Source organism: Canis aureus, chromosome 24 (genome assembly GCF_053574225.1).
Source record: "Canis aureus isolate CA01 chromosome 24, VMU_Caureus_v.1.0, whole genome shotgun sequence".
Taxonomy (NCBI): Eukaryota; Metazoa; Chordata; class Mammalia; order Carnivora; family Canidae; genus Canis; species Canis aureus.
This window is the reverse complement of record NC_135634.1, coordinates 39,791,463-39,818,527: the sequence shown is the minus strand read 5'-3', so window position 1 is coordinate 39,818,527 and position 27,065 is coordinate 39,791,463. Positions and strand designations below refer to the sequence as shown.

Sequence of the window (27,065 nt, the reverse complement as noted above, 5' to 3'; positions counted from 1 at the left end):
GTTGAAGCTTCTCTAAGCTTCTCTATTCTTAAGGTTGTTTTTCTTTTTCTATTTGGTCCTATGCATGGAAGGTGCAGTTGAATAAAAACATACCCTTTAAGGTTACATTATTCAGAGATGTAGATAGGCATGGAGTAGATGAAAATAGAATTCCGGGATCCCTGGGTGGCGCAGCGGTTTAGTGCCTGCCTTTGGCCCAGGGCATGATCCTGGAGACCCGGGATTGAATCCCACATCGGGTTCCCGGTGCATGGAGCCTGCTTCTCCCTCTGCCTATGTCTCTGCCTGTCTCTCTCTCTCTGTGACTATCATAAATAAATAAAAATTTAAAAAAAAAAAAAAAAAAGAAAAGAAAATAGAATTCCTTTCTATGTCCTTGTTTGATCATTTATATTAATATTCTCACTCTCCCTTTGTCTTTCACCTTCCTTATGTTTTCCAGGCTCCTCTAAGTTTTATGTGCAAATGTTCTGACTATATGGAAGCCTTAAAGAGAGCCCAGAACTCATGCAGATCCTGAGAAAGAGCAGTGGTCTTACCAAACTTTAGGACAAAGCATTACTGAGGCTGTGGGGCAGATCAACGCATCCCACTGCACTGGAGTTAGGAAACAAATGAAAAGGACAAAATTAGGTTGTGTGAGAAAACATTTTTTTTCATATATATATAGAGAGAGAGGAGAGAGAGACATTTATCAAGAGAGAAATTTTGTCAGTCGGCGAAAGATCACTGAGTCTCACACAGTGTGCTGGCCATTAGAAATATGCCTCGAAATTGGGCACAGCCTTGTCACAGAATCACACATACTGATCCTTAATCCCTATCTTTGGATGATTTACCTTCCTTTTTTTTTTTTCCAGAAAAACAATTTTGACATCCAGGCATGGCCAGCACACATGCTGGACATGTGCCAAGCTTGGACACCCCAACACGTTCTTTCATTTTCTAGAAAAGCTGGCCAGATGCTGGCGTGCAGGCATAGCTATGGCATCTGTGGGAAAAGAAAACATGTTCTACTCTGCAGCCAGCCCTGGGCTGGCTCTCATTATGTTCCAGCAGGGTCATCAAACCGAAGGAGGATGTGAGGAGCTTGGAAAGAGTCCAGAGGGCTGGCACTGAAAGGAATAAACATCTGAGAAATCACCCTGAAGGGCAAGTTGCAAGAACCTGGGTATGCTCACTTGACCAGCAGCTGGGGTGAGGCCTATCCTAGGCAAAGGAGAAGCATCTGTCATGGTGCGGAGGGCCCACGAAACAAGAGATAATGGCCTTGGAGGAGACTGAGATTACTAAAGAGATTTGGGTCTATCAGCCTTCACAATGTATGTCCAAAGGAAGTTACAGATGGCCTTTTCCTAACCCTTCCCCAAGATCAAGGATAATCAGAGATAATCCAGTTTTGAAGGATAAACTAGCCTCAGGGAGAAGGTGAAGTTTCATTTCATCACTTAGGTCACTGTTATTGTGATGTGATTCTGTGATATGATGTGATCACTGCTGTGTGATTCCCCGACTCCACCTGGGGATCTGTTGTTTAACAAATGTGAAGTGTGGACATTCATGAGTGAGTGAATGTGAGCAAGTATGTACATGTATGTGTGAGTATGTGACAGTTGTGTGGATGAGGGAGCTTAAGTGTATGGAAATGAGTGTTTAAGTGCGTGTGTGCGTACAGTGGAGCATGTGGTGTTCATCCCCTTCCTTCCCTGAAAAACAAATACAAACATTCTTTGGGAACATTTTTCCAAAGAAAGCTGGCACTTCTGTGTAGAGACACACCATAGCTGCTCCATTCTTGAGAGAAAGCATGGCTTTCCCATGGCCATAAGCATTGGCTGCTGCCCTATCATCTGCTGTAGCAAGACTACAGATGGTGTCATCACCAGTGGAATGGAGGTCACATTCCAAGAGGTAGGTTGGTTCTTGGCCAGATACAGAGGAATGACAGAAACATCATTTTCTACTGTCTATAAAAGTGGTCACACTCTTTCTTCTGAACACGTGGCTTTCTACTTTATTACAGAAGAGAAAAAGAGAGTTACATGGATTTCAAGTTCAATATGACTTCTATGCCATTTTGCTTTTTTCATTTTTTAAAGACTGCATTTATTTATTTGAGAGAGAGAAAGACAGAGATAGCCACAGAGATGCTGAGAAAGAGCACAAGCAGGGAGGAGAGCAGGGAGCTGGCTGCAGGGCTCCATCCCAGGACCCTGAGATCATGACCTGAGCCGAAGGCAGACCCTTAACCGACTGAGCCACGCAGGTGCCCCAGTGAAATTTTACTTTTATAACTAAAGAAAGAAAATAGCATTTTCATAGCAGGAACAGAAACTCAGTTTAATTTTCAAAGAACTGCTTTAAGATGAATGCCAAAATATGTGGCTGCATTGCAATAAAATTCCAAGGAAATGTCTTACCCCATGTCTAGTCTACTTATTCTGGAGTAAATTAAGAGAGAAAAAAAAATTTGTTTTCATCTCTCTGAGTTTCAAAGAATATAACACTCTAATGCTTTACAACTCACTTCTCTCCTGAGCACTACATTTTCTCTTGCATATTTCGAACTTCCAGTCAGATAAGATTATGCATTTCTACAAATCTTGTGTTTACTGTAGTTATCGGAGGCCAAGATTGCAAAACCAAGCAAGTGTTATCTTGACCTTTGTTAACACACAAATGCTGATGGTAGACAGTCACTGCTGGCCCTAGGCTCCTCTGTGGCTCAGTAATGTAACTGTCACTAGACTCTTTGGGGGTGGGCAATCATTATTGGCCTAGCCGGGGAGGTGGTGGAGGGGCACTTGCAGGCAACCTCCGTAATTCTCTGCTGGAGCAATGTTAGGCACTTCCATACACATACTCTTGCAACACTTCTTAGAAAGCTCTTATCATGACATGTAATGGTAAGTCAAAAATTGTACTGAGGAAACAGAAAAGCGATAAGATGTGAACAAGCAATCTGAAAGGAAACACAGTTCCTTCTCTATGAACGATAATGTCCCTTAATGTGGCTGAAATGTCACTGGCATCCTAAAGCCAAGTTCCTCAGCTGATAAGCACCCTTAGAATTATTTTAGGGATTAGCAATTGCTTTTGTTTTAAAGGAATCACGTGGTTTTCCACAATTTCCTAATAAGAAGTAGATTCATCTCCTATTAAGCATTCTGTGTTATGTAGTTCTTGGGAACCCTGATATCAGGAAAAACTGCTTCAGAAGCCACTTAGGGTGATTGTTTGATAATGCTAGGCATTCCATATCCTAGTCGGTGTACAGATATTCACTCTTAGAGTCAACAGGTTAACGCTGCCTTGGATTACCAAAAAAAAAAAAAAAAAAAAAAAAAGGGCAGTGTCATCCAGGTTGTGAGAGACACATCTCAGTCAAGAGCATGGGAATTAAGTGAGAAGAGAATCTTTCATAGGTAGCCACTGACTTTAGCCCAATGTCATAGGAGTGCAAAGCCAGGTTCTTCTGAGTCCTTCTTACCTCTTTTGTTCTAGAACATAGGAATAGGCAAATACTACAATCAGTCACAGTCCACAGAGGAGAGTCTCAGAGACTCACCTTCTAATTTGGAAACCTGACAGCCCATCTACATATGGATGTGTGCCAGAATTTCTGCTGGTTTGTAGGGAAACTAACAGTGTGCAAGCAATGTGAGGAGGGGGAAGGGAAGGGGCCTTCTCATGTTGCTATCTTCGGAAGAATGAAGCATATCCCATTAGGTGAGCAAAGAGTTGATAATGCAAAGGCATAAACATTGTGTCTTGTTTTTATTCAAGAAGTTTACCCCAAGAACCTGCTTTCGTTGAGAATTAAAGGGGCTTAGGATGAAATAACTATAAAGATAATTAGAAAAAAAAGGGGGAAAAGAAACAGAACACAAAACCACACTGTGATACTGAGGGCAATATAATAGCAAGGTACATGTCTTCAAAAAATCGATTATGCTAATGCAACCTTTTGACAGTCAGCTAAATTTCTTTCCTTTCTGTATCCAATTTTTTAATCTTTAAATATTGATAAATGTAATTTTTTAAAATAGCTTTAAATCAACTAAGATGGCAGTTCATCTTAGTGAGGTCAATTGTTTTATTTATTTATTAATTCATTGTCTTATCGTTTCTACTTCTTTTTTGCCCAAAAAGCATTTGAGCTGAATACATTTAGTTATGAAAGCATTTAACATTTTAAATTAAGACACAAGGAATTCTAAATGACACTTGAGATGCCCTTGAGAGAAGCCTCTCATCTCTCATGTTTATAGATATCTCATATATTCATAAATCAAATCCTGTGCATATTTAAGCCAGACCAAAATGCTAAAAAGCACCATGTCTCCCATTAGAAAAAAAAATGCAATTATTCTGCTTAGTTATGTTTTTAAAATAGCTTGACATTTTAAATAATTGATGAATATGTAATTTGCTAATCAGTAATGGACAGTTCCCATGGAGGTACCATCACTAGTTTTATAATTTACTATTTCAGAAGAGTTTTATGAATGCAAAGATTAAAGCTGGAAAGCAGAGAGAAATCACTCCAGGATGACATTACCCTATTTAACACCCATAATACTGAACAGCAACAACAATTAAGCTTCACAAATTAAGTCGATGTACTGAGTTTCTATTGGGTGAGTTATAGACAGCCATTCATGTGTCATGATTTTTCCCCAGACTAAATTCCTCATAGACAACCATTTAGCCAAATGAACAGCAGAGCAACATACTGTTACTGTAAAGGATTAAATGATATTTTAGTTTATGCCTTTATTTTTTTTTATGCCTTTATTTCTTGACTCTTTGCTCCAAGTGATAATAGAGATCTTCTTTACCATGCACAAACACTTACATTCTCTTTCTGAGAACATTTCTGATGTTGTTGGGGTTAAGAGAGGAAATTCATTTATTTAAAGATCGCCTTATTAATCTACAATTTTGGGTAAATATCTAGATTATCTGGTTGGTCAATTTGTCTTTATAGCCTAAGAAAGAAGACTAGCTGCCATGTTCAATCCAGATGAGTTGGTATATGAATATTTATAAGGACATCGATATTCACAGTGTCTTACAATCATGCTCCAAGCTAAATAGAAATAAAAGCAAAATGGCCACAAATATTACAGCATAATAGGATAAGAGCTAAAAGGTATGTACAAATTCATTGACAACATCTGTGCAAGTGTTGTAGACAAAACATTTAAAAAGAAATCTACATAAAACAGATAAATTTATCAAATGTTGATAAATTTTCAGAGACAGTATAAAAGTACACAAAACATGGAAGAGAGAAAGAATTTTTAAAAAAATAACTGCTAAGCCAATACATAGAGTACAAATTTACTACATTAATTTTACAGAACGATGGGAACCAGAGACAAAAACGATTTGGTAACAAACAGCAAAGAAAGTTTCACCGGTCACAGAGAAGAAAGACTTTTCGTTTCAGATGAGAACACAGACTGCCACAACTCACCCCCTCCACCCACACACAAACATAGAAAAATAAAAGCAAATGCAAAGGTTGTCTACAGCAACACATGACAGACAGAGGTGGAAGCGTTTGGCATGTTGTATCACAGGAAGTCAATCACGATTGGCTAACGATGATGGTACCTGGCTCTGTTGCAGGTCACTGGCTTGCCTGAGAGGAGCGACGGATGGAGGGGGCACACCTGATGTGGACGCAGATCGGCCTAATTTGCAGCTTACTTTCGGTTCTGTGAACAGGGGGAAAAGGCAAAGTGTTAGCAGAGCAATGTCTGAGGTGATGGCTCGCATTTCGTTGGGCTGCATGTTCTTTCAACTCCACCAATACTTCTGATGCTTGCTGGTAATTGGCAGGTGATGGAATGATCTCATAAGGACTCCGAAACGAGCTTTATCTGCAGTCAGCTCCTGGCAATAAAGAACAAATCACAGAAACACGGCCCTTGCTCCCTTGGACATTTGTACCTCATTTAGGATTAGTTTCCACAGGGTGATAACTAGAGCAAGAGCCTCATTCGGGGGGAAAAAAGCTAGTGACACAATCATTTTGGGTACTTTCTCTTCAGCTGTGGTCCAAGGGTCCCTATGTCCTAAAATGTCTTCATCTTCTCCAAAAATTTCCCTCCCTCCCTTCTGTTTTGTTTTGTTTTGTTTTTCCAATTTTGAAATCTCTCTCACTGCGCTTGTGCTGAATACTTTTATCACGTTTTCAGTGTAGCATTTCTCTGGTTCATCTCTATTAGCTTTCCATTTTATAATCATCTTCTGAGACTTTTGCCATTTTTCATAATAATAGTACTTTTCCAAATTATAAAAGTAGTCTCCTAACTCTTCTTCTATTTTCAAGAGCCCAAATGAGCTATCCAGGTCATTGACGGGATACTCTGGAGATTAGAATTTGGGGGATGGAAAGAGTTCCCGTCATTCAACAAGGTACAGAGAGGATGTTAATTTTCATATATATTTAAAGATATTTGATAAGAAAGAGGGGAAAAAAGTTTACAATGAAAACTTGACACCTGTACTTTTGCCACACACTTTTATATTAGCAGTTACTTTTTTGAGTGTCAAGTATATTCCACCTTCTATCTGGCCTACATTTAAATTATTTCTAATCCTAAGGATACCTAATAGGGTTAGAGAGTTAGCTATAAAGGTTGCCAATTTATACTGTGTGTGTGTGTGTGTGTGTGTGTGTGTGTGTGTGTCTCAGAAACTTCTCTGCTGACTCCCATAACCTGTCTGCCCAAAATTAACTTGGACACGGACAGCCTGGGTGGTTGAATTGGTTAAGTGTCTGAGTTTGGCTCAGATCATGATCTCAGGGTCCTGGTATGGAGCCACACATCATCAGGCTCTGTGCTCAGCAGGGAGTTCACTTGTCCCTCTGCCCCTCCCCACATTCATGCTCTCTCTTTCAAATAAATACATAAAATCTTAAAGAAAAAACTGACACGGACACAATGGACTGAGCTTCCTCGATTACTTTGAAGCCATCCACATTGTTCAAAATTTTCCAATTACTCCATATTTCACATGATAAAAACTTCAAACTCACTCGACTAATTTTCAAGGGTCTCCTATGATACAGCTTCATGTGATCGGATCCACTGTGTCCACGCTTCTGCTCTCCAAAATGCACACAACTGTCTCCCTTCTCAGTTCTGCATTTAATCCTGCTTCTGTCCTTCACCTCAGGTGTGCCCTTGTGTGGACTTTCATCAGACTAAGTCCTACCCATTTCCGAAGACAACTTCAATGAGTCCTTCCCTACTGCCAAGCATCCCAATTTCTCTCCTGAAACTGCCTTATCACTTATACAGTGTTTGCAGTGCTTGCGGCTTGGAACATTTATCATGGTGGGGACCACACAGCAAGGGCTCGATTAATACGTTTTATCCTTTTCACTGAAAATATTCAATTTAACCTAGAAGAGGTCAGTGCAACTCCTAAAAATGAATGAAAGCAACAAAAATAACATAGAATATGTTTTAAGACCTGGGTACAAAGCTTAGCTCTCCTACTTATGAAGGCAGTGGTTCTCATTCAAAGGTTCGGGACCTTCCAGGGTCCATTTCAGAGGAAGCATGAGGGTTGGAAATTCTCCCTTCCTCAGTTTTATGCAGATGATTCCAGTAGCTGCTCGTTATTTATTTATTTATTTATTTATTTATTTATTTATTTATTTATTTTTAAGTAGCTTCCAGGCCCAATGTGGGGCTTGAACTCATGAACTTGCGATTAAGAGTCACATGCTCCACTGAGTCACGTGCTCCATTGCAGTATCCAAAGGGGCTTGATGAGCTGAAACATGCTCTGGATTGATGTTCAATGGGGGAAAGGCCTTGTCTTAATAGCCAGGCATGTCTACTCACCCACTCTTGAAAAGTGTTTAAATATAAGAATTATCATACAGTGACACAAACCATCACTATCACTGAGAAATTAATCTCATTTCCCAGAAGTTGTAAATCCTTTCATACCTTAGAAAATCATCTTTTGTTATATAAAATAACAGGTAAAGCATCCATCAGAATCCTGATTGACATGTTTTTATGATGAAGCCAATGTTTCCATATATCCCTTTACTGTGGTAACACAGTTACACAGAGCCAGAAAATTCAATATTTTTTTCCTAAGAAAGGATGGCAAAGAGTATTTCTTTACTTAAAGTCCTTTTCAAGTTTATGTTAAAGAGATTATCTGATGAGTGACACAACTGAAGCCCTTTTACGTGATCCAATATACCTAGGGATTAATTTCTCCTGCCAGGTTTCTAGTCAGATTTTGACTTAACCAGCCTCTTTCAAATGTAGACACTCATATCTCTAGTGAACAGACTGAGTTGTACCAAAATCCACGCAAACTCCCCATTTCATTATGACCTGGAAAGACTTTGCTTTACCCCCATTGGACATCAATCCAGAGTATGTCTCAGCTCATCAAGTTCCCTTGGGTACTGCAATATAAGCCATTAAGTCCCCGCTACACATGGCCTTTACACTACTAGCCAACGACCCTATGGGTTAGCTCTAAAGTTGAGATTACACTAGAGTCAACTGTTCGATCTCAACATGGCTCATATGGGTTATGATTCTACCTACAGCAGCAGACTAGCATTATGAAATTCATTATGTACACATGCTTACACAGGCAAATACAAACCCACATGCACACTGCATAATATTGCAACTTAGTGATATCATGTTGTAGGGACATTTTTAAAATTGTGAAGTTTGAGTTTATCTTTACCTCATTCATTCTGGCTCTTCTTTCAGTTTTACATAGTTCTTAAACACATTTCAAATTTATTATGGTATCTATGGGACCAGGTTGGTGAAACAATTCTTTATGATGTTGCATCCAGCAAGGTTCCTTTGACAAAGAATTGTCCAAAGAAGTCTTAAAAATCCTAGAAAAGATTCTGATTATAACCAAGCCTCACAGAGATTCTTTAGGGCTGTGTCATAGAAGTTAGATTGTCCAGCTCCCTTACTCTTGGAAATACATTGTGTTTTGAGCCTCAAACAGGGAAGCTTAGGAACCATGACTCTAAAAACAATAAATGTTCATAAATTCTACTAACATAAAAATTGCCAAGACTTTTTGCAGACTTGTGCCTCATAAGAGATTTTTGTTAGAATTTTATTTCCCCCCAAAAAACTCATTCCATTCCATTAAGAGTTTAATGATGTACTAAAGGCACCTGTTATTCCTACACCCAAGGAAAACCTCTTGGTTTGTAAACTCTATCAATCATCATCCTAGAAGTAACAGTTGATATTCTTTATGAAATTTCCATGAAGATCAAGTGTAAAAGAGAACAAGAAGGAATAGAATAAGGTAGTAGATTAAGAAAGAAAGAGACTCAGAGGGGAAAAGCAAGAACAGAAAAAGAAAGGGGAGGCAGGAAGGGAGGGATGAAAGAAAAAGAGAAAGAGAGAGAAAAAGAACAAAAGAGATAGAAAAAGAGAATAAAAGAAAATTAAAAAAAGAGAAAAGAGAAAAGAAAAAGAAAGGAAAAGACAGAAAAAGAAAAAAGGAAAGGAAAAACACTAATTTTACCTTTTTAGAATAAACCATTATCAAGATATTATCATGGGATGTTTCCAGAGTAATAACTCATGATCATCTTAAAGTTTGCATTAAGTAAGTATCCAGTGAACTGTGTGACTTAATATTTCTTTCTTTTTATTCTTAGTGGATATAACTTATCACCGTTTTTGTTTGTTTTAAAGATAGTAATTTCTCAATCATTTTTCATCTTCCCATTAAGGTGAATTGGATTTCTCTTCAAAATCATGTCCTTGGTATTGTTACAGGATAATCTCCAAGGCATCCACTGCTATCACTGTGAGTTTTAGAGTTCTCTTTGCTTTCAGAAAGTAAAGACAAATGACTCTTCTCAACCTCTGCATCTACACAGCAATAGGAGATTAGTGCATTTTCACCAGAGAAAATCCTTTCATCTAGCATCAAAGAAATAAAATCAGTCAAATGCAGAGATATATCTTTCCTCTATCTTGTTTTTTTTCCTTAATACACAACATTTTTCTGTAGTAGCAGAGACATATTGTGATTCCCCCTAATCAGTCATGTTGATGAAAGTTTCTAATCAATGACTTAAGGCTACATGGAAGTCATGGGCCTTTAAAAAATACACCGAAGTATGCTTATTACAAACTCTAGGGAAGGCATTTTTTTTGGGGGGGGGGTGGAAATAACACATACGCTATTTGAGATAAGCAGGTGTCTAAATAATAAGAGGTACTTTTGCCAGGGCTATGTTAAAACCTTCATGGATCCCACTTTGTTTTAAAGCTTCTATCATACATCACAGTAAACATGTAAGATGCCCTTGAGTCCCATATTAAGTGTAATTTGTCCTGTATATAATTTGAACGCATTTTTATAATTTGGCTTCAGAAATTATTGGACTGTGAATAATCCAATTAATTGATGACTGGTTATGATTTCTAGGCAGTCATCAAGCACACTCAGGAATTCTTGCAGCATAATACGATCTAATCTAGAAATTGTTTTCAAAGGTAATGGAATTGTTTTAATACTAAATTTAGCAATTAATTAAGTGAACCTAGTGTTACAGTTTGTAGTGATTTAATTAAATATACATTAATGTTAATCTGACAGTTTCTTTTGGAATTTTGGTGCTACTATTTATTTTTAATACCCAGTATTTCTGTAGGTCCCTGAGAAACTCATAGGCTTTGGCATTGTCAGTATGATGCTGAAAAGAGGAAAAAATTAGAATCATTGTGTGACCAGAGAAAGAAAATCAGCAGGCTGCAAAAATCTATCCTGTGGGTAGATAGTCTCTCTCCAGCTTTCCATGGAGCTTTCCTCTGAATAAGACTTGTGTAGCTTTGAATGAATCCTAGTATCCCATAGTCATGGACCAAGGTCCTGGTGTTATTTGAAGGTCCAGAGAGTAAAACTATTGATGTTGGACTGATTGGTAATTCTTCTTGGAAATACTGGAATTTTGGTGAAGATCTAAAATCCAAAGAAAAGTGAGGTGGAGACATGATAAGTGGAGTTTATGATCCAGTGGTGGACATAGTATAATTGTAAGATCTGTTGAATAGAGGAGGAAGAGGATCACACAAAAGTAGATTTAGGTATGCCTGTTTATGTATAGAGACTTACCTGTTTACATAAACAGGTATGCCTATTTATGTAAATTGTACTATCTACCACTCAGGAATGCCCTAGATACTGAAATGCATGGTTGGTTTCTTACATGGCATCATAGCGCAGTGAAGCATTAACATTTTAGGGCTTTGACTGCCTCTTTTATTTTAATATATAATTTCTGAAAGACCCTTAGATTTCTATCACTTTAGCTGAATATGAGAAAGGTGCTTTTGTCTTCAAAAACACTTCATTTCACATTAAAATAAAATCATCATATGTGTGTATGAAGCAACGTATTTTAACCATTTAACATGGTTAATGCATGCCCCTTAAAGTCATTACATAAAGAAAATCCATCTACCAAGATATGAATTCAAAAAGACCTATCATGATTTGTATCACAAATGTTTATTACCATGGGGATGGAAATTTCACTATGTGTTATGGCATCAAAAATAGAATAAATGGGGGATCCCTAGGTGGCTCAGCGGTTTGGCACCTGCCTTCAGCCCAGGGCGTGATCCTGGAGTCCCGGGAGCAAATCCCACATCGGGCTCCCTGCATGGAGCCTGCTTTTCCCTCTGCCCGTGTCTCTGCCTCTCCCTCTGTGTGTGTGTGTGTGTCTCTCATGAATAAATAAATAAAATCTTTAAAAAAATAGAATAAATGAACAGGCAAAAATAGAATAAAATCCTTTCATCACTGATATTAGGAATAAAAACATGGGAAAAATAACCTATTTTTAAAATGTTATATTTCACTTCTAAATAACAAAATAAAAGAGAAGAAAACCAAGTTTAAATTTAAATATCACCTACCTTATTAACCTAAAAACTATTCCTAACAAATGAAAATCAAAACTGAATGTAATACTAATAACATCTTCTATCTATACCATTGGCTTTTGTGGTTTATTTAAGAGCAAGCATCTTGAGACAAAATTTGGTCCAATATGATGTGTATGGTCCTTATAGCAGATTTTATTTCAACGACCATGGACCTATGCTTCTGCTTTGAACCACTGTCTGTTATAAACATAAATAAGCAATATGTGCCTAGGAATAAGACTTATCTAAGAGCATGCATGGTCAAGTCCACCAGGGCAGGGAACCTCAATGTGATCTCCAATAATGGCCATATTTGTTCACACTATAGCAGAACTGCTGGAGATCTCTAACATCCTGTGAGGGGGTGGTAATCTGAGGTCAAAACCTCAGGTTTTGAAAAAAGTACTAAGTAAGAAGTTATTTGCTTTTCCCACTGTGTTGACAAATTCACTAAATGTCTAAAAATAATGCTGGATAACTCTGCTGTTACCTTAGCACATCAAAGCAACAGCACCAAACTGTACTAGTAGCCATGTATTTTTCATTGCCACACGGACTTGAATATTTGGTGGATATTTTCTCAAAAATGAATGAAGTAAGTCTATTGCTTTAAGGAAGACAATAATTTGTGGGCAATGACAAATCTAAGCTTTCAAGCAGGAACTAAAATTTTGAAAAACTTGTATGTACCACTGTGAGCTTGACAGCATCCTAATACTTAAAGACTTTTCTTGTGAGATCAGCAGTGATGTTAATTAATGTTCTGTATTGATTTTTATAATGAAATATGTCAACATATGGAAGATTTGCATGACTTTGTGAACTGATGCTTTCTAAAAGCATGATGTTATAAATCATGCATGGACAAAAGATCCATTTCAAGTGCAAGATAGACCAATGTATTTTAATGTAACAGAGCATGATGAGTTTATTGATATGTAATTAACCCTTGTGAAACTGCTATTTGTTGAGTTTGGGCAGGATATTACAGAAGAATATACACAACTATATGAAAAGGGTATTAAAATATTCCTCCTTTTTTCAGTTACACATCTGTACAAAGCCATATTTCCTTCATGTGTTTTAACCAAAGCGACATATCACAGCAGATTGACTCCAAAGCAGATATAAGAATCTATGCTTGATTAAGTCAGACATTAAAGAGATTTGCAAACTGTAAAACAATTTCTAATCTCATCACTATTTGTTATAATTTAGGAAATATAGCTATTTTTCGTGAAAAATGTTACTTATGCTAACATAGAATGGATTTATTATTATTGAGGAATAATTTTTTAATTCTCAATTTTAATTTCTGATATGATAAATATTATTATATTTCACCCTTATGTTAGACTTAACTTCCAGCTCCAGGAGAGCTCTCTGGGATTCTCAATAGGTTTTAAAAACATAAGAGGTCCCGAGATGGAAGATTTTGAGAACAGTCACTTTATATAAGACTCCAAAGGGCCCAAAGAGTTCTCTTAAAAAAAGTAATTTTTTTAATGCAGTTAAAATGCCATTGGAGTATTTAAAAACAAATAAAAAATGAAACAGGAAAATACCATGTTGAAGCACAAGAAGCATAGGGAAAACTTAGAAAACTTGGAGGGATTTGGGAATGACCAGTTTTGAAATGCTTCCCCAGGAAAGTCTCGATGGCAATGTCCAAAAAAAGCCATTACGTGCCTGTAAGACCGGAGATAAGCCATCCAAATTCTCAGGGCACTTTTTCATCATCTATAGTAAGAAGCAAACTCCAAGGTTCATTCATTGATTCTTTGACATTCATAAATGAAATCTGTTGGAGTAATTGAAATGCCCTCAAAAATACCCTTGATTGATGGTGAGCTTTGTTTACTACGGTCACTGCTTTTACTCCTCCTTTCTGATCCTACTTTCAGTGCTTTATTTTCGTAACAATGTTGTTAGGATTATGCATAACTCAAGTCTGCTATTTGCTAAAATTTTCTAAAATTGTTGGTAAAAGTTTTGGTAGCAAATGATTAAACAGGACCAAAAAATTGTTTTAAATTAAACTGAGGAGAGGTCATGGTCATCTGTCACTTTTAACTGTCCAGAATCCACTTAGTCTTCTTTTTCTGGCATAGCAGTTTGAATTTCTTTTGGAGAACAACATAACCAGTTCCTAGGGTCTCATCGGAAGAGCTTCCCCAACTGAAGCTCCAGAAGTGACCACCTGACTCAGTTCTGTCCAATCAATCATTCTATACCCTCGGCTTCACTGACTGGTTCAGGAGTGGACATGTGGCACAAGCCAGTCCATGAGAACTGCCTTTATACATTTGGAGCTCTGGGGAAATAATTATCCCTTTGAGTCAAGGCTGCTAAGTTCTCGCTTAGCTGAAAGATCATGGACAACTTGCTTGACCTCTCTAAGCTTCCTTGTGTTCATGGGTATAATGGGAGAAATAATGCATGCACTTCATGAAATTATTGTAACAAATAAGATAAATGTAGATGTGACCACAGCAACCGGCATGTCATGAGATCTCAATAAATGCTAGCTATTTGTATTTATTCAAAGGCAAATCTGACCATTCAGCTCCTCTGCTTATAATATAAGGAAGCCTAAACTGCCTCCTCACAATGGTACATGTGACTCAGCTTACATAACCAGCTTGCCACACTGCCTTAGGGTTTCCTAAAGCCACCTGCCTTCTCGTACTCTAGGATTTTAATCATGCCATTCCACTGTCCTTGGCATGCCTGTGCCTTCCCCTTTCTTTCCCTTTCTTCCTATACTAAATCACATGCACTGTGGAGACAGGAGCCATGTCTAGCTCATTCCCCAATAAATCTCCCTTGAGTAACATAACCGGCCAGTTGGTAAGGACTCATGAATTATTTATTGAATGAATTAGTTTAAACCATATTTTAAAGAATGATGGGGTGCCTGGGTGGCTCAGTGGTTAAGCATCTGCCTTTTGATCAGGTCATGATTGGGGTCCTGAGATGGAGCCTCACATTGGGCTCCCTGCTCAGCGGGGAGCCTGCTTCACCCTCTCCCTCTGCACCCCCTGACTTGTATTCTTTCTCAAATAAATAAAACCTTTAAAAAATAATGAATCCAGTGTAAACAATGAATTATTTGTACATTTCTCATTAATAAAAAAAGCATTTTCTTCTATTCTTTCACTTTTCCCAAATTTCCAGCAAAAAGACAAAAATACATTGACCGGACTTTAAAGGAATTTAACATTAACAAAATTAAGGAGGGAAAAAAATGTAGTGCCTCTTTTCGGACAGCAGGTGGGAGTGCAAATATGATTTGATATGTATTGTGGTCGGCTTACAAAACTTCCAGAACTAGTCTCTGTAAACGCCCAGCATAAGTCAGACAGAGAACCTTCGTCTTTGTAATGTCTACTAAGACTTTTCACAGAAACAGGGCATTCTTTGTGAATACTGTTGGTGCAGCATATCCACAGGGCTTTTCCAAAGGAAGCCAACAACCCACAACTGGGAAGCAATGTCAGGGAAGACTCCTCTGAAAAAGGGCTCAGGGTGGAGCCACGCTCCCTGCAGTGACAGGTACAAGGAGCGGGCATCACAGTCCACACTGGAGCCAGTGCATTGTCATTGCGGTTCTCAAACAGGATTAATCTATTGAGAGGCGAGTAGGTGAAGGTACCTTTCGTGCTATCTGAATTGTTTATGCCCGGTTAACTATTTTTTCCCCAAGAGAATCTGAGAGGACATGGAAATTCAGAATGTCTCTAATAAGAATGAAATTACTATCAAGTTGTGTTTTTTCTCCAATCTTCAGGGAATCATAAGTATACAACATCGTGGTGTATTCTACATATTTAGTAGAAATCAAGTTTAGGGGGATCCCTGGGTGGCTCCGTGGTTTAGCGCCTGCCTTTGGCCCAGGGCGCGATCCTGGAGTCCCAGGATCGAGTCCCACGTCGGGCTCCCGGCATGGAGCCTGCTTCTCCCTCTGTCTGTGTCTCTGCCTCTCTCTTCCTCTCTCTCTCTGTCTCTATCATGAATGAATAAATAAATAAATCTTAAAAAAAAGAAATCAAGTTTAAAGGACTGTGTGTGTGTTTTCACACATATAGTTATATATAGTATATGATAATAAGATAGCTGACTTTGCAAATTGGATCACGTAAGACCCAAGCTTAAGACCCATAAGTGGCTTTATACACATACACACACACACATACACACACAACCCAACACACACATGCATCAAATTCATCTAATTCTTTGACTCCATACGGCTCCCATAACTTTAGCCAACCATCTTGGTAGAAAAAAAAATTAAAAAGAATATAAATGGTTTAGAGAAAACCCAGCAAACTACTGCAAAACCAGGTCTAGCATCCTGTCTTCCTGGATCAGGGCAATAATGCCCTCATGCTGTATAAAATCAAACCCATCATAGACAGGCATAAGCTCTTCAGAGGCAGAGGTCATCTGTCATCACAGCATATTGTGCTGCTCAAACAGGTGTTCTCATTGGGAGAATTTTTGCTGAATGAGTGGATGATGGAACTAAAGAAAAAAAGCACACACAATGTTACTGAAAAGAAATAAGTATGAGATGCAAAAAAAAAAGTATGAGATGCTTCTTGAGGTCCTCAAGAATTAATTTTTAGATATATCAAAACAATCAGTTATAAATACCTCCTCATTCAGTTATAGGTCCAGAGGAATTTCATGGGCTAGGGAGCAGAGAAAACTGCTCAATTTCTTCTTTGGATTTATGAAGCAGGTTATTTGGGGCAGTGTATTTATCTTCATAATTCTGTTTCCCTTGGTTTAGGATGATGATACATTGGCTGACTTTGAAAATCTGATCACACAATCCCCATTTAAAATCCATAAATGGCTTCCTGTCATTCTTAGGCTAAGACCAGAATCATTGATGTGGCCAGCCAGGCCCAGCCCTTGTCAGGCCCTTGGCTTCCTCTCACCACACTGCCTTACTCTTGTTCCTAATCCACCTGAGGTTTCAGGTCCCATTTCACCCAGATACGTGTAACACACTCAAGAGAGAGTGTTTTCCTTGGTTAGTGGCTTTTGTTACAGATTGTAATTACATTTTGAACTTGTTATTAATGGCAATTTCCCCCACTGGCACATGTTCAATGCTTGATAACTTTACATCAAAAAAAGCCAAATAAATGAAAGAATTAATAAATTAATGAATTCATGAGCACAGAGGTGGAAATAGGGAAACCTGGTCTAATTAAATCATGGGAAGAGAGCTGGACGAAGGGTCAGAAACCTGAAATCCACCAATGGGTCTGGGCAATTTACCTGATTTCTCTTGAGCTTCAGTTCGGTCACCTAAATAATCATATCATAACACCAGACCATAGATGTACAAGTTTTTGTGAAGAGCAAAGGAGATAACACTTTTAAAAGTATTTAAAAAGCTAATACATTATTAAAAAGCTAAGACATTATTTAATTTTTAAAGATTTATTTATTTGAGACAGAAGGTGTGTCCATGAGTGGGGAAGGGGTAAAAGGAGAGGATGAGAGAGAGAATTTCCAGCAGACTCCATTCTGAGCCTTGAGCCTTATGCAGGACTCAATCCCATGACCTTGAGATCATGACCTGAGCCAAAATCTAGAGTTGGATGCTCAACGGAATGAGGTGTCCCAATAGAAAGCATTATCTTAGATGGGTCACAGATGATCCATAAAAGTGATAAACTTAAATTCCATAATTCAGGGTAAATATAATTTGCAATAATCTTAGAACACACTTTGTAATTGTATCAAGTTCTGTTTTCTTTGAACTTGTGTACTTAAACATTCACTTGAACACAGAGGACCTCGGGTGATCAGAAAGCAGTGTCATTCTTGCCTCCCCACAAACCAGTTCCAACCTGCTGTGGGGTAATGGGCAGTTCTTTCTTGTCTTTTGGATAAACCCTAGGCAAACTCCCAGAACTTTCATTTTCATTTTGATAATTAAAAAATGTTCAGTTTCTTCAAGTAAAAAAAAAAGTAATAATTCATTACTTACTAATACCTAATAATTCAATATTAGGGTAATAATTCAAATGACTTTTTTTTTTTTTACATTAACTACAATTTTAAACTCTGTTCCTTTTTTTTTTTTTTTTCTTTTCTTTTCTTTTTTTTGAACTCTGTTCCAAGGAAATACTTCTCTCCTCGTCCATTTAGCCCTGCTCGGGGCATACTGAAGAGACCACCTTTCTCTCTGCCTCACCTTCAGGTTGTCATCCCATCTGCCCCTAACTTAGTCCCCACCGTGTCTGTCTTCACAAGGGCTGAGATAGAAGGAAAGGGTGGAGGGCAGGGGGTAGTACACTAGCATGAGCTGATGTTTCTCACTCTCTGGCCATAGTAGGGATGGAAAGACAGGTGAACGCCTCTCTTCTTGAAGTGCTTTCAAATGTACCCAGAAGGCCACCCTTGACTGGCTATCTCTCACCTGGAGATCTCCTTGCTGTCTGCCTTCTGGGCATCCTGTCTTGCACCTTGAACCATGGCCTACAGAGTCTTTGCCAGTCTCGGCAATCACATGACTAAGCCACCCCTAGGGTTGCTCTCTATGGCCTAATCTTGTCCATGGGAAACACACTTTATGTACCTCTTTAATAGCACCATCAGTGGCCAGAGAGTTACTTGCCAGGCAGCTTTCTGCTCTATTGGTCATAGGCCATTCAGCTAACCTCTTGCACTTTCATTTTACTGTGTCTCCTCAATGACTAGAAGGCAACAGTGAGACTTCCAGGTAGTCCCATTAATATCCCTCTCTCCCTCTCTTGATTATCCATTGGGAAGTTTCCTATCAAGGATAGAGACTCATCTCTCTCTCTCTCTCTCTCTCTCTCTTTCTCTCTCTCCTCTCTCTCTCTCTCTCTCTCTCTCTCTCTCACACACACACACACACACACACACACCCCACATACACACACACAGTTTATCCCCAAGCCTCTCTAATACCTAGTGTCTAGCCTCTGCCAGCAACCATATTCCTAGGCTAGAGATAAGAGTTCACTTAAGGACAAAATTCATTTTGATCACTTCTTTTGCACATTCTGCTTCTGTAGTCTAGTTTTTTTGCTTTGCAATGTGAGAGTAATTGCATAATATCATTTTTTTTAAATTACCCTTCTGCATGTTATATCCTGTTTGTTTACATTCAAAGCCTATAAAGACACTCTCTGGCTATTTAAAATGGTCAACTCACCCCACATTCCCCTTTTCTGGTTGTTTCTCGAAGCTGTATCGCCAGTATTAGGAGAAATACAAGCAAAACTATTTCTCTGGTGATCACAAATTGTAGCAGGCAGAAGCCACAGTTTTCCACAGAGAAATAAAAGTGGGCTGTTGGGGATATGACTTACATTGCTCTCTGAAGGCTCTCCAAATGAGAATTCTGTTATGTGTTTACTACGAGAATTAGGAAAGAGAGCGTTAAACTCTAGAGTGTGAAAATACTGAGCAGAACCTAGCAACGGGATCCGGCCAGTGTTCCCAGAGGAAATAACCATGCACCCAATTATAACTGAGAAGGAGAGCAGATGTGGAGAACTGTCTTCTGGTGCCTAAACCGACTATACAGAATGACAGCCTGGAGGGTCATAGATGCTCAAGCCCACAGCTGCTGAGGGCTGCTGGGGAGCCAAGCAGGAAGTTAGTCGACATCCTCCAGCAAAGCCCAAATTACAGTGGAGGCCTGAACTCTACCAGATTGGTTTTTTGTTCTTGTTGCACAGTAAAAATGAGAACTCACAGCTCCTATCAATATATAGCTCCCCCACAGTGAAACCACGAAGGTTAAAAATGACACTTTGAAACATGGGATGAGGGAAGCAAAAGATGGGGGAGTGGATTTTCACTTTTTACTTTGACTTTCTGTGTTTCAATGAGCATGCTCTACTCACAGAATCCTTATAATAAGACATTTACACTTGAGGGAAAATCAGCAAAATGTAAGCAGACCATGGTGTATCTATGTCAGTTAACTATTTTAGGCTACACCAAACTCAGTGACTTTTAAAAGAATGGCAATCTAGTTTCGTTCATGAGTTCATGAATGGGTTTGATTAACTCTTCTGGTCTCAACTGGGTTCACTTATGCATCTGTGGTCAGCTGTAGGTTAAGGAGGTATTTCTGCTATGTCATAGCATGCTTTCTCACATGTTTGGGGGTTGGCAGGCTGAAGGCTGAAGACTCTTGGCTTTCCTCCATGTAGCTTCTCCTGCAACAGGCTAACACCAGTTTGATTACATGGTGGTGGTAGGGTTGGAAAAGAACAAGTAGAAGCATCCCTGAGGCTGAGAGGCTCCCAACTGGCACATGGTCCCTTCCATCTCATTCAACCGGTCAGTGCAAGCTACAAGGCCACCCCAGATTCAAGGAGTAAGAAATAGGCCTTCTTGATAAGACCCTGTGAAAACACACTGCAAAGAGTGTGTATACAAAGGAGAGTATTAACACCATAACTACATCCCACAGGTGCCAGACCATGTAAAGAAATGGAAGAGAGAGAAGAGGATATAGTTCGGGAATTATGTAGCCATATCAAAATGTTTAATACTAACAGGTCCAACAAGTAAATCCCTTTCAGCCACACTTCAGTGAGTGAGCTTTAGGGAATGCTCTACCCCTCTCACTTCCTAGCTCCTACTTGCCATACCCAGTATCAAATTTAATATCACCTTCTCCAGGAAGCCTGTCTTAATTACCAGAGAATGAATCACATCACCGTGTCTAGTATTTCCCCCTCATAAGATTTATAAGAATCTTTTATTTTCTGTCTTCCCTGTTAGACTATGCACTGGGAATGTGGGTTTAGTCTACTATTTGCTTTGCACACTCTGCACCTCTGCACTGAGCCCCTGCAATGGCACAGAGTAAATGCTGAATAAATATTTGTTAGAAAATAAATACAAAGGGAATGAATGAATAAATGAACAATGAATAGGTGAATGAACGTCAAGTCAGGTATTTACGGAAGGATATGTGCACATTTGGAGATATCAATATTTTCTTGTGATTCCCACATCCTTGCCAACATGATTTTAAATCCCATTCACTGCTATCAAGCAGAACAGAAACGCTGTGAGAGATTAAGATTTTTTTTGATAACTCTGTGTAATGCAACAACCAAGTCTTAAAGCCTGCACCTGATCCTTTCTCCAAATTTTATGAATATAGACTCAGGGGAACCCAAAAACAGCCTTGGCACTGGCCTATAATCTTTGTTGGAAAGAGCACAAATAAATGAAGCATGGGTTATTGCACTAATAGTGGTCCTGTAGCCAGTTACATCATGTGTATCTAGAGAAAACCCTCTCTCATATTTGCAATGAGCTGCACTTTCCAAGGGAAATATTCAGTCTTGGTCCTAGAAAAAAAATATGAAACCTTTCCAGTAAAATTGAATGGTAACAGAATAAACTGTGGGCTTACTAGCTATTATAAGCCAGCTTTATACCAAGCATTTCTATGCATTTTTAAAATTTAATCCTCATAATGACCTACACAGTAAGAGTTCCTTTATCTTTTCTGTAAAGATAGAAAAACTGGGGCACAATAGTGTTATGCAAGTTCCTCAAATCGTTCTCACCAAAATATTAACTTATTAATATTATTACAAAGCATAGTTTCCTTGCACTAAAAAAATGCGGGGGCGGGGGGGGTATGTGCCTAGCTGGCTCAGTCCATACAGCTCTTTGTTTTCTTTTAGATTTTATTTATTTATTCATGAGACACACACACACACACACAGAGAGAGAGAGAGAGAGAGAGAGAGAGAGAGAGAGGCAGACATGGGCAGAGAGAAGCAGGCTCCATGCAGGGAGCCTGCATGAGTCCATTGACGTAGGACTCAATCCCCGGTCTCCAGGATCATGCTCTGGGCTGAAGGCAACGCTAAACTGCTAAACCGTTGAGCCACCTGGGCTGCCCAGCATGCAACTCTTGATGACAGAGTTGTGAGTTTAAGTCCCACATTGGGGGTGAAGCCCACTTAATCTTTTTTTTTTTTTTTTTTTTTGTCAAAGAGAGAGAGAATGCACAGAAAACTGCATTGATTTAGTGTTTTGCCGGGGATTATTTTCATAAATGCTGTTCCACAATTCCCAGTTCTGTTGCTCAACTTCTCTCAGTTTTGAGCCTGGGTCTCTTTCTGGATATTAAGGGCAGAATCCCGAGTGTTTTTGAGTTTTAGCTGCTGGGAGGTTTACCAGAAAAGTGAGCCAGTGATTCCACCATTATAGAGTACAGTAAATGTGTTTCAGAATTTTCAAGAGGAAAGCATCTTTCTCAAAAATCAACTAGTAAAAATGCAGTATTCAAAGTCTATACTCTTGGATTCAATCATCTTTCCCTTTGCTGAATCCCAGTTTTCTGTTGCTTATATTAAATGGTCCCCATTCAGCTACATCTCTTTGGCAGGCATCCATTCTTAGGCTTTTGGCTAACGCCCTAACATCTTCCTGATCTTCCCAGTCTTCAAAGTGGTGATCAGAATATGAATTAAAGTCAAATGTTTTAGGAACTCTAGTCTGGGGTATAGGTGTGCTAAGGGGTCAGTTGGAACCAGAGCTCTCACCATCCCCAGCCAAGACAACCCATGATCCCTTTGGCTACACTTCTATTGCTTTCTTCTCTAAATTTGTCTCAGCTCAAGGTCCAGGTCAAATGCCACCACTTACAGGAAACTTACTTGCATTAACCAGTATCAGTGATTCTCTCTGGTCTCTCACAAAGACATTTGGAAAGATGTCTTAAATCATAGTGATAACTAGTACTTACTTAATATCTTTTGTTTTCCAGATACCATGCTAAGTGTGTTAATACATTATCTCATTTAATTCTCACCTTTAATTCTCAATAGCATCTATGAATTAGATACTATTATCATCTATCTTTTATGATGAAGCTCAGTGACATGATGGGACATACCCAATGTCATCACTTATAAAAAGAAATTGATTTCAAATTTAAATCTAGATCTACTGAATGCCCAAATCACAGTGCTCAGTCACTATCTTATACTTTATGTACTCTTTTATTAGTCATATAAAATTCACTCGACAAATGCAGTATGTGAAAAATGGCATATTTCTTTGTTTTCTTTAAATGATATTGAATCCATAAATGTTCTTGCTTCCCTGAACTTGTATGCACAAGACTCTTCTTGGACGTGAAGGGCTGACTCATGAATGGTGGTGGAAAATGTTTCTCTGCAATGGGTCATGAAAAAGCCCAGATCTGTTCTGCAGAGGAGAACATTCAAGATGGCTCTTTTAGTCTTCAGATCACACTAGTCATCATGAGGGAGTCTTTTTTTCCAAGCTTAAAGAGCCCCTTAAAGTAGTGTTCCATATTTCTGAATTTAGAACCGTAAAGCATCAAGTCCAGCCTTACTGGCAACACCATACAAACTCTAGTCCACCTGTTCTCCCTCCCAATCAGAAGCTAGGCCACTTTACCAGGATGCTATGAAGGGATAGGATGCTAGTCCTTACTATTCACAGAGTACCATATCTTTGTTTTTCTTCTAAAGTTAAAAAAAAAATCCCCTTGACTTCTTGATCATTAAAAGCTATTTACCACTCTCAGGGCTATGGCTCAGTTGGTTAACCATCTGTATTTGGCTCAGGTCATGATTCCAGGGTCCTGGGATCTAGCCCCACATTGGGCTCCCTACTCAATGAAGAGTCTGTTTCTACATCTCCCTCTGCTTTTCCCTCTCCCTCTGCCATTCTCTCTCTCTAATAAATAAAATGTTTAAAATAAAAAGCCATTCACCACTCTCCAATCCCTGTTGATACCAATAGCACATCCTTCTCAAGGAGCTGCAGCTTCTGAAAAATAAAAGCCAGGAGGGCAGGATGTCTATTGGCATCTGCAGCTTCTACTATAACCCAACGTCTCTGTTTCAGGGTTAGTTCTATGCCTCCACTAACTCGAATGGTCACTGTTTGACTTTACAAGCCAGAGAAGACAAATTGGCAGACTTTAGGTCTTACCCAGTCAGAGGAAGTAAACTATTTGATTCATTTTTTTTCCTGAAAATTGAGCTGTATTTAAAAAGTGGGAGATTTTGCATAAGAGCAATTAAATCTTGAAATTTGGTGTAAATAGTTCTCATAGTGAGCATCCGTTGGCACTGAATAGCTTCTGGCCCCTTGAGAGGCCCCTGTGCTTTCCAGGTCACCTGCATTTCCCTGATTCAGTCCGGATGTTCATTGGTATGCAATAGATTTTTCTCTGCAATGGAGAAATATTTTTCCATGTCTAAGCTTCTAACAAACGTAGAAATACATAACTAATAAATAACTTACACCAAAAGGGCTTCAAGTCTCCAGAAAAATGGGGAAAATACTTTCCTTTGTGGAACATTCTCACAAGAATGTTCCAGGAACATTCCCAGGTATGGAATGTGCAAGCTAAGCAGGTCTGTTTGGAAGGAGGCATCTTCCCCTAATTCATCACCTAAAGTGACAGCTGGTCCTCCTGGCACCTCAGTTTGCATCCCATGTTGGGCCTCCTCAAAATGGCAGAAAGGTACACGGTTGAACATACAGAAGCTGAGGTCTTTTCAAGATCATTCCACATAGAGTTTAGCCAAGGCCTTCCGAATTTACTGCCAAAAGTGCTTCTTCAGTTTAGCCTGGCAAGGCTGAACCATGAGAGGTGTGCCTCCACCTTTGCTCAACATTCTGCACCCCATGTGGAAAGTTCTCTATGCATCTCTACTCAATTAATAATGTTAAAAATTATTTTTGAAAAGACCTGATATAATCTTGGTTGAAGACTCCAGGTTTCCATTAAGTCCTCCATCTGTTTTCAAGCCTGCACTAATTTTCTCTTCTTTGAATGATATTAACGTACAGCAAACAGGTAACAATAAAAATACATTTAGTTATGCTCATTAGTTTATGTTCAATAGTTTTGTACCATCAAGAAGCATAGAAAGATCTTTGAGGGGCCGAGATCGTGTTTTATGTACCGTGTGTGTGTGTGTGTCTCTGTGTATGTGCAGGTGTGTGTGCATACATGTGTACAGGCACATACATGAGTGTTTATCCCCCAGAAACCATGACAAGAGTTGGAAACAAGTTGTTTAGAGACTATTTGTTGATTGATTCAGTGATTGAAATCTGAGTTTTTGTGAATACTCTATTTACTTGCATAACTTCCACTTTTTCCCATTATTTTCATGAGCATTTGGGTCCCAGTCCTCCACTGCCTTCAGGAATCACCCTCCGGGGAATCTCTGATTTACTAAACAGCAGTGACTTTAATAGAGTACCACAGCAACCAGTGGCAATGTTAATTAGAATTGAGATCTCCTGACACATTCCTTCGCTTTACTTAGGCAATTTTTTCATTCCTCCAAAGAGCTGTTAAAAGCAGCCACTCCAAGGGGCTAAACTACTTTTGGTAAAGCAATAGTCTGTGACTGGTAGCAGTTCGTGTGTGTGTGTTGGGGTGGGGGGGTGTAATTGAGAGAGCCCGAGAACCAGAGGCAGAAAGTTAGCAGACGGGGGTATTGATAGATGCAGGGGGTACTGATGGGTGGAACAGGTGAGACCTTCTTTCCTCTCTAGCGTTAGATGTGGACCTGAGTACCTCTGTTATTCAGGGAAGAGGATTATTGGTTGCAGTTCTACTGTTTCTGATAAGGATTAGCAGTTCCAGTGGGGAGGAGATAATAATGAAGAAGAAGTGTGAAGAAAAAGAGAAGAGTAAATACTGACTTCCGTTTCAAAGCAGCCAGTTCAAAATGCACCTTTCACTAGTTACTTGCCTATTCTGGACAAAAGCATCTCACTGATGAGTATCCTTTAGCCAGGGCATCATTCAGTCAAAACATCAAAAGTGAATAAACCTCACGTATTCTCATTTTATACCATTTTGCTAATGAAGCTATGGCATTTTCTGTGTAGAACTGACACATTTTAGGTTCCTTCTTTTTAGAAACATAAAAGCTACTAACGTACCAACTATTTTTCCTTTTCTCCTTTTCCCTCAAAAGAGGTACAAGGGTAGATTCAATAGATAAAATAGCAGTGACATATTTGGGAGGGATTGAGTTATAAAAGTTCAGTTAGAGGGACGCCTGGGTGGCTCAGAGGTTAAGCATCTGCTTTCAGCCCAGGGCATGATCCTGGATCCCGGGATCGAGTCCCACATCAGGCTCCTTGCATGGAGCCTGCTTCTCCCTCTGCCTGTGTCTCTGCCTCTCCCTCTCTCTCTCTCTCTCTCTCTCTCTCTCTTTGTGTGTGTATGTCTCTCATGAATAAATAAATAAAATCTTTAAAGAAGAAGTTCAATTAATTGTAATGCTCTTTTGAGTGTTCATATTGTTGTTGTTGTTTTAAGAGAGAGAGAGACCTAGGCAGGACAGGGCAAAGGAAAAAGGAGAGAGAAAATCTTCAGCAGGCTTCATGCCCAGCGTGGAGCTTGACATGGGCTCAATCCCACAATTCCAAGATCATGATCTGAGCTGAAATCAAAAGTTGGATGCGTAATGGACTGAACCATTCAGGCATCCCTTGAGTGTTCATGTTGAGAGTTTCTCTGGCACATAAGAAACCCTAACTTACACTAACATTATTATATATGGGACTCTACATTTGCCCCTGCATTTCACATTTCATTTTTGTTTTTTAAGATTTTATTTATTTATTTGTTTGTTTGTTTATTTATTTGAGAGAGAGAGAGAACATGAGTAGGGGCAGGGGACAGGGAGAAGCAGGCTCCCCACTGGTCAGGGAGCCAGATGTGGGGCTCCATCCCAGGGCCCTGAGATTATGATCTGAGCCAAAGGCAGCCAGTTAATTAACTCAGTCACCCAGGTGCCCCTCACGTTTCTTTTAATAGAGATACAAAAATGTCTTTATCAAAAATGTACCAAAAATCTCTTCTTCTTCCACCTTTATCTACATCTTTTGTCATCTAAGATGGACAGTGTGAGGGACTGAAGATATTTATGTCATTTCTTCTGGTCAGTAGACAATTTACTGCCCTACAAACAGAGCTGAAAGATCCAGGAAAGCAGATTTTAGATGTCGTAAAGCAAAAGAGATGCTTCGGGAGTTTGCAGT

General features: G+C 39.1%; 1 protein-coding gene across 4 annotated transcripts in view; it reads right to left on the bottom strand.

Annotated features, from left to right (window-relative positions):
* NYAP2 (neuronal tyrosine-phosphorylated phosphoinositide-3-kinase adaptor 2) overlaps positions 1-27,065 on the bottom strand; it is a 263,289-nt gene that overhangs the window by 41,254 nt on the left and 194,970 nt on the right. For all 4 annotated transcript variants that reach the window (XM_077869001.1, XM_077869002.1, XM_077869000.1 and 1 more), the window contains one exon: positions 5,623-5,726. In XM_077869001.1, the coding sequence (XP_077725127.1) occupies positions 5,623-5,726 (104 nt within the window). The remainder of the gene's footprint in view (positions 1-5,622; positions 5,727-27,065) is intronic.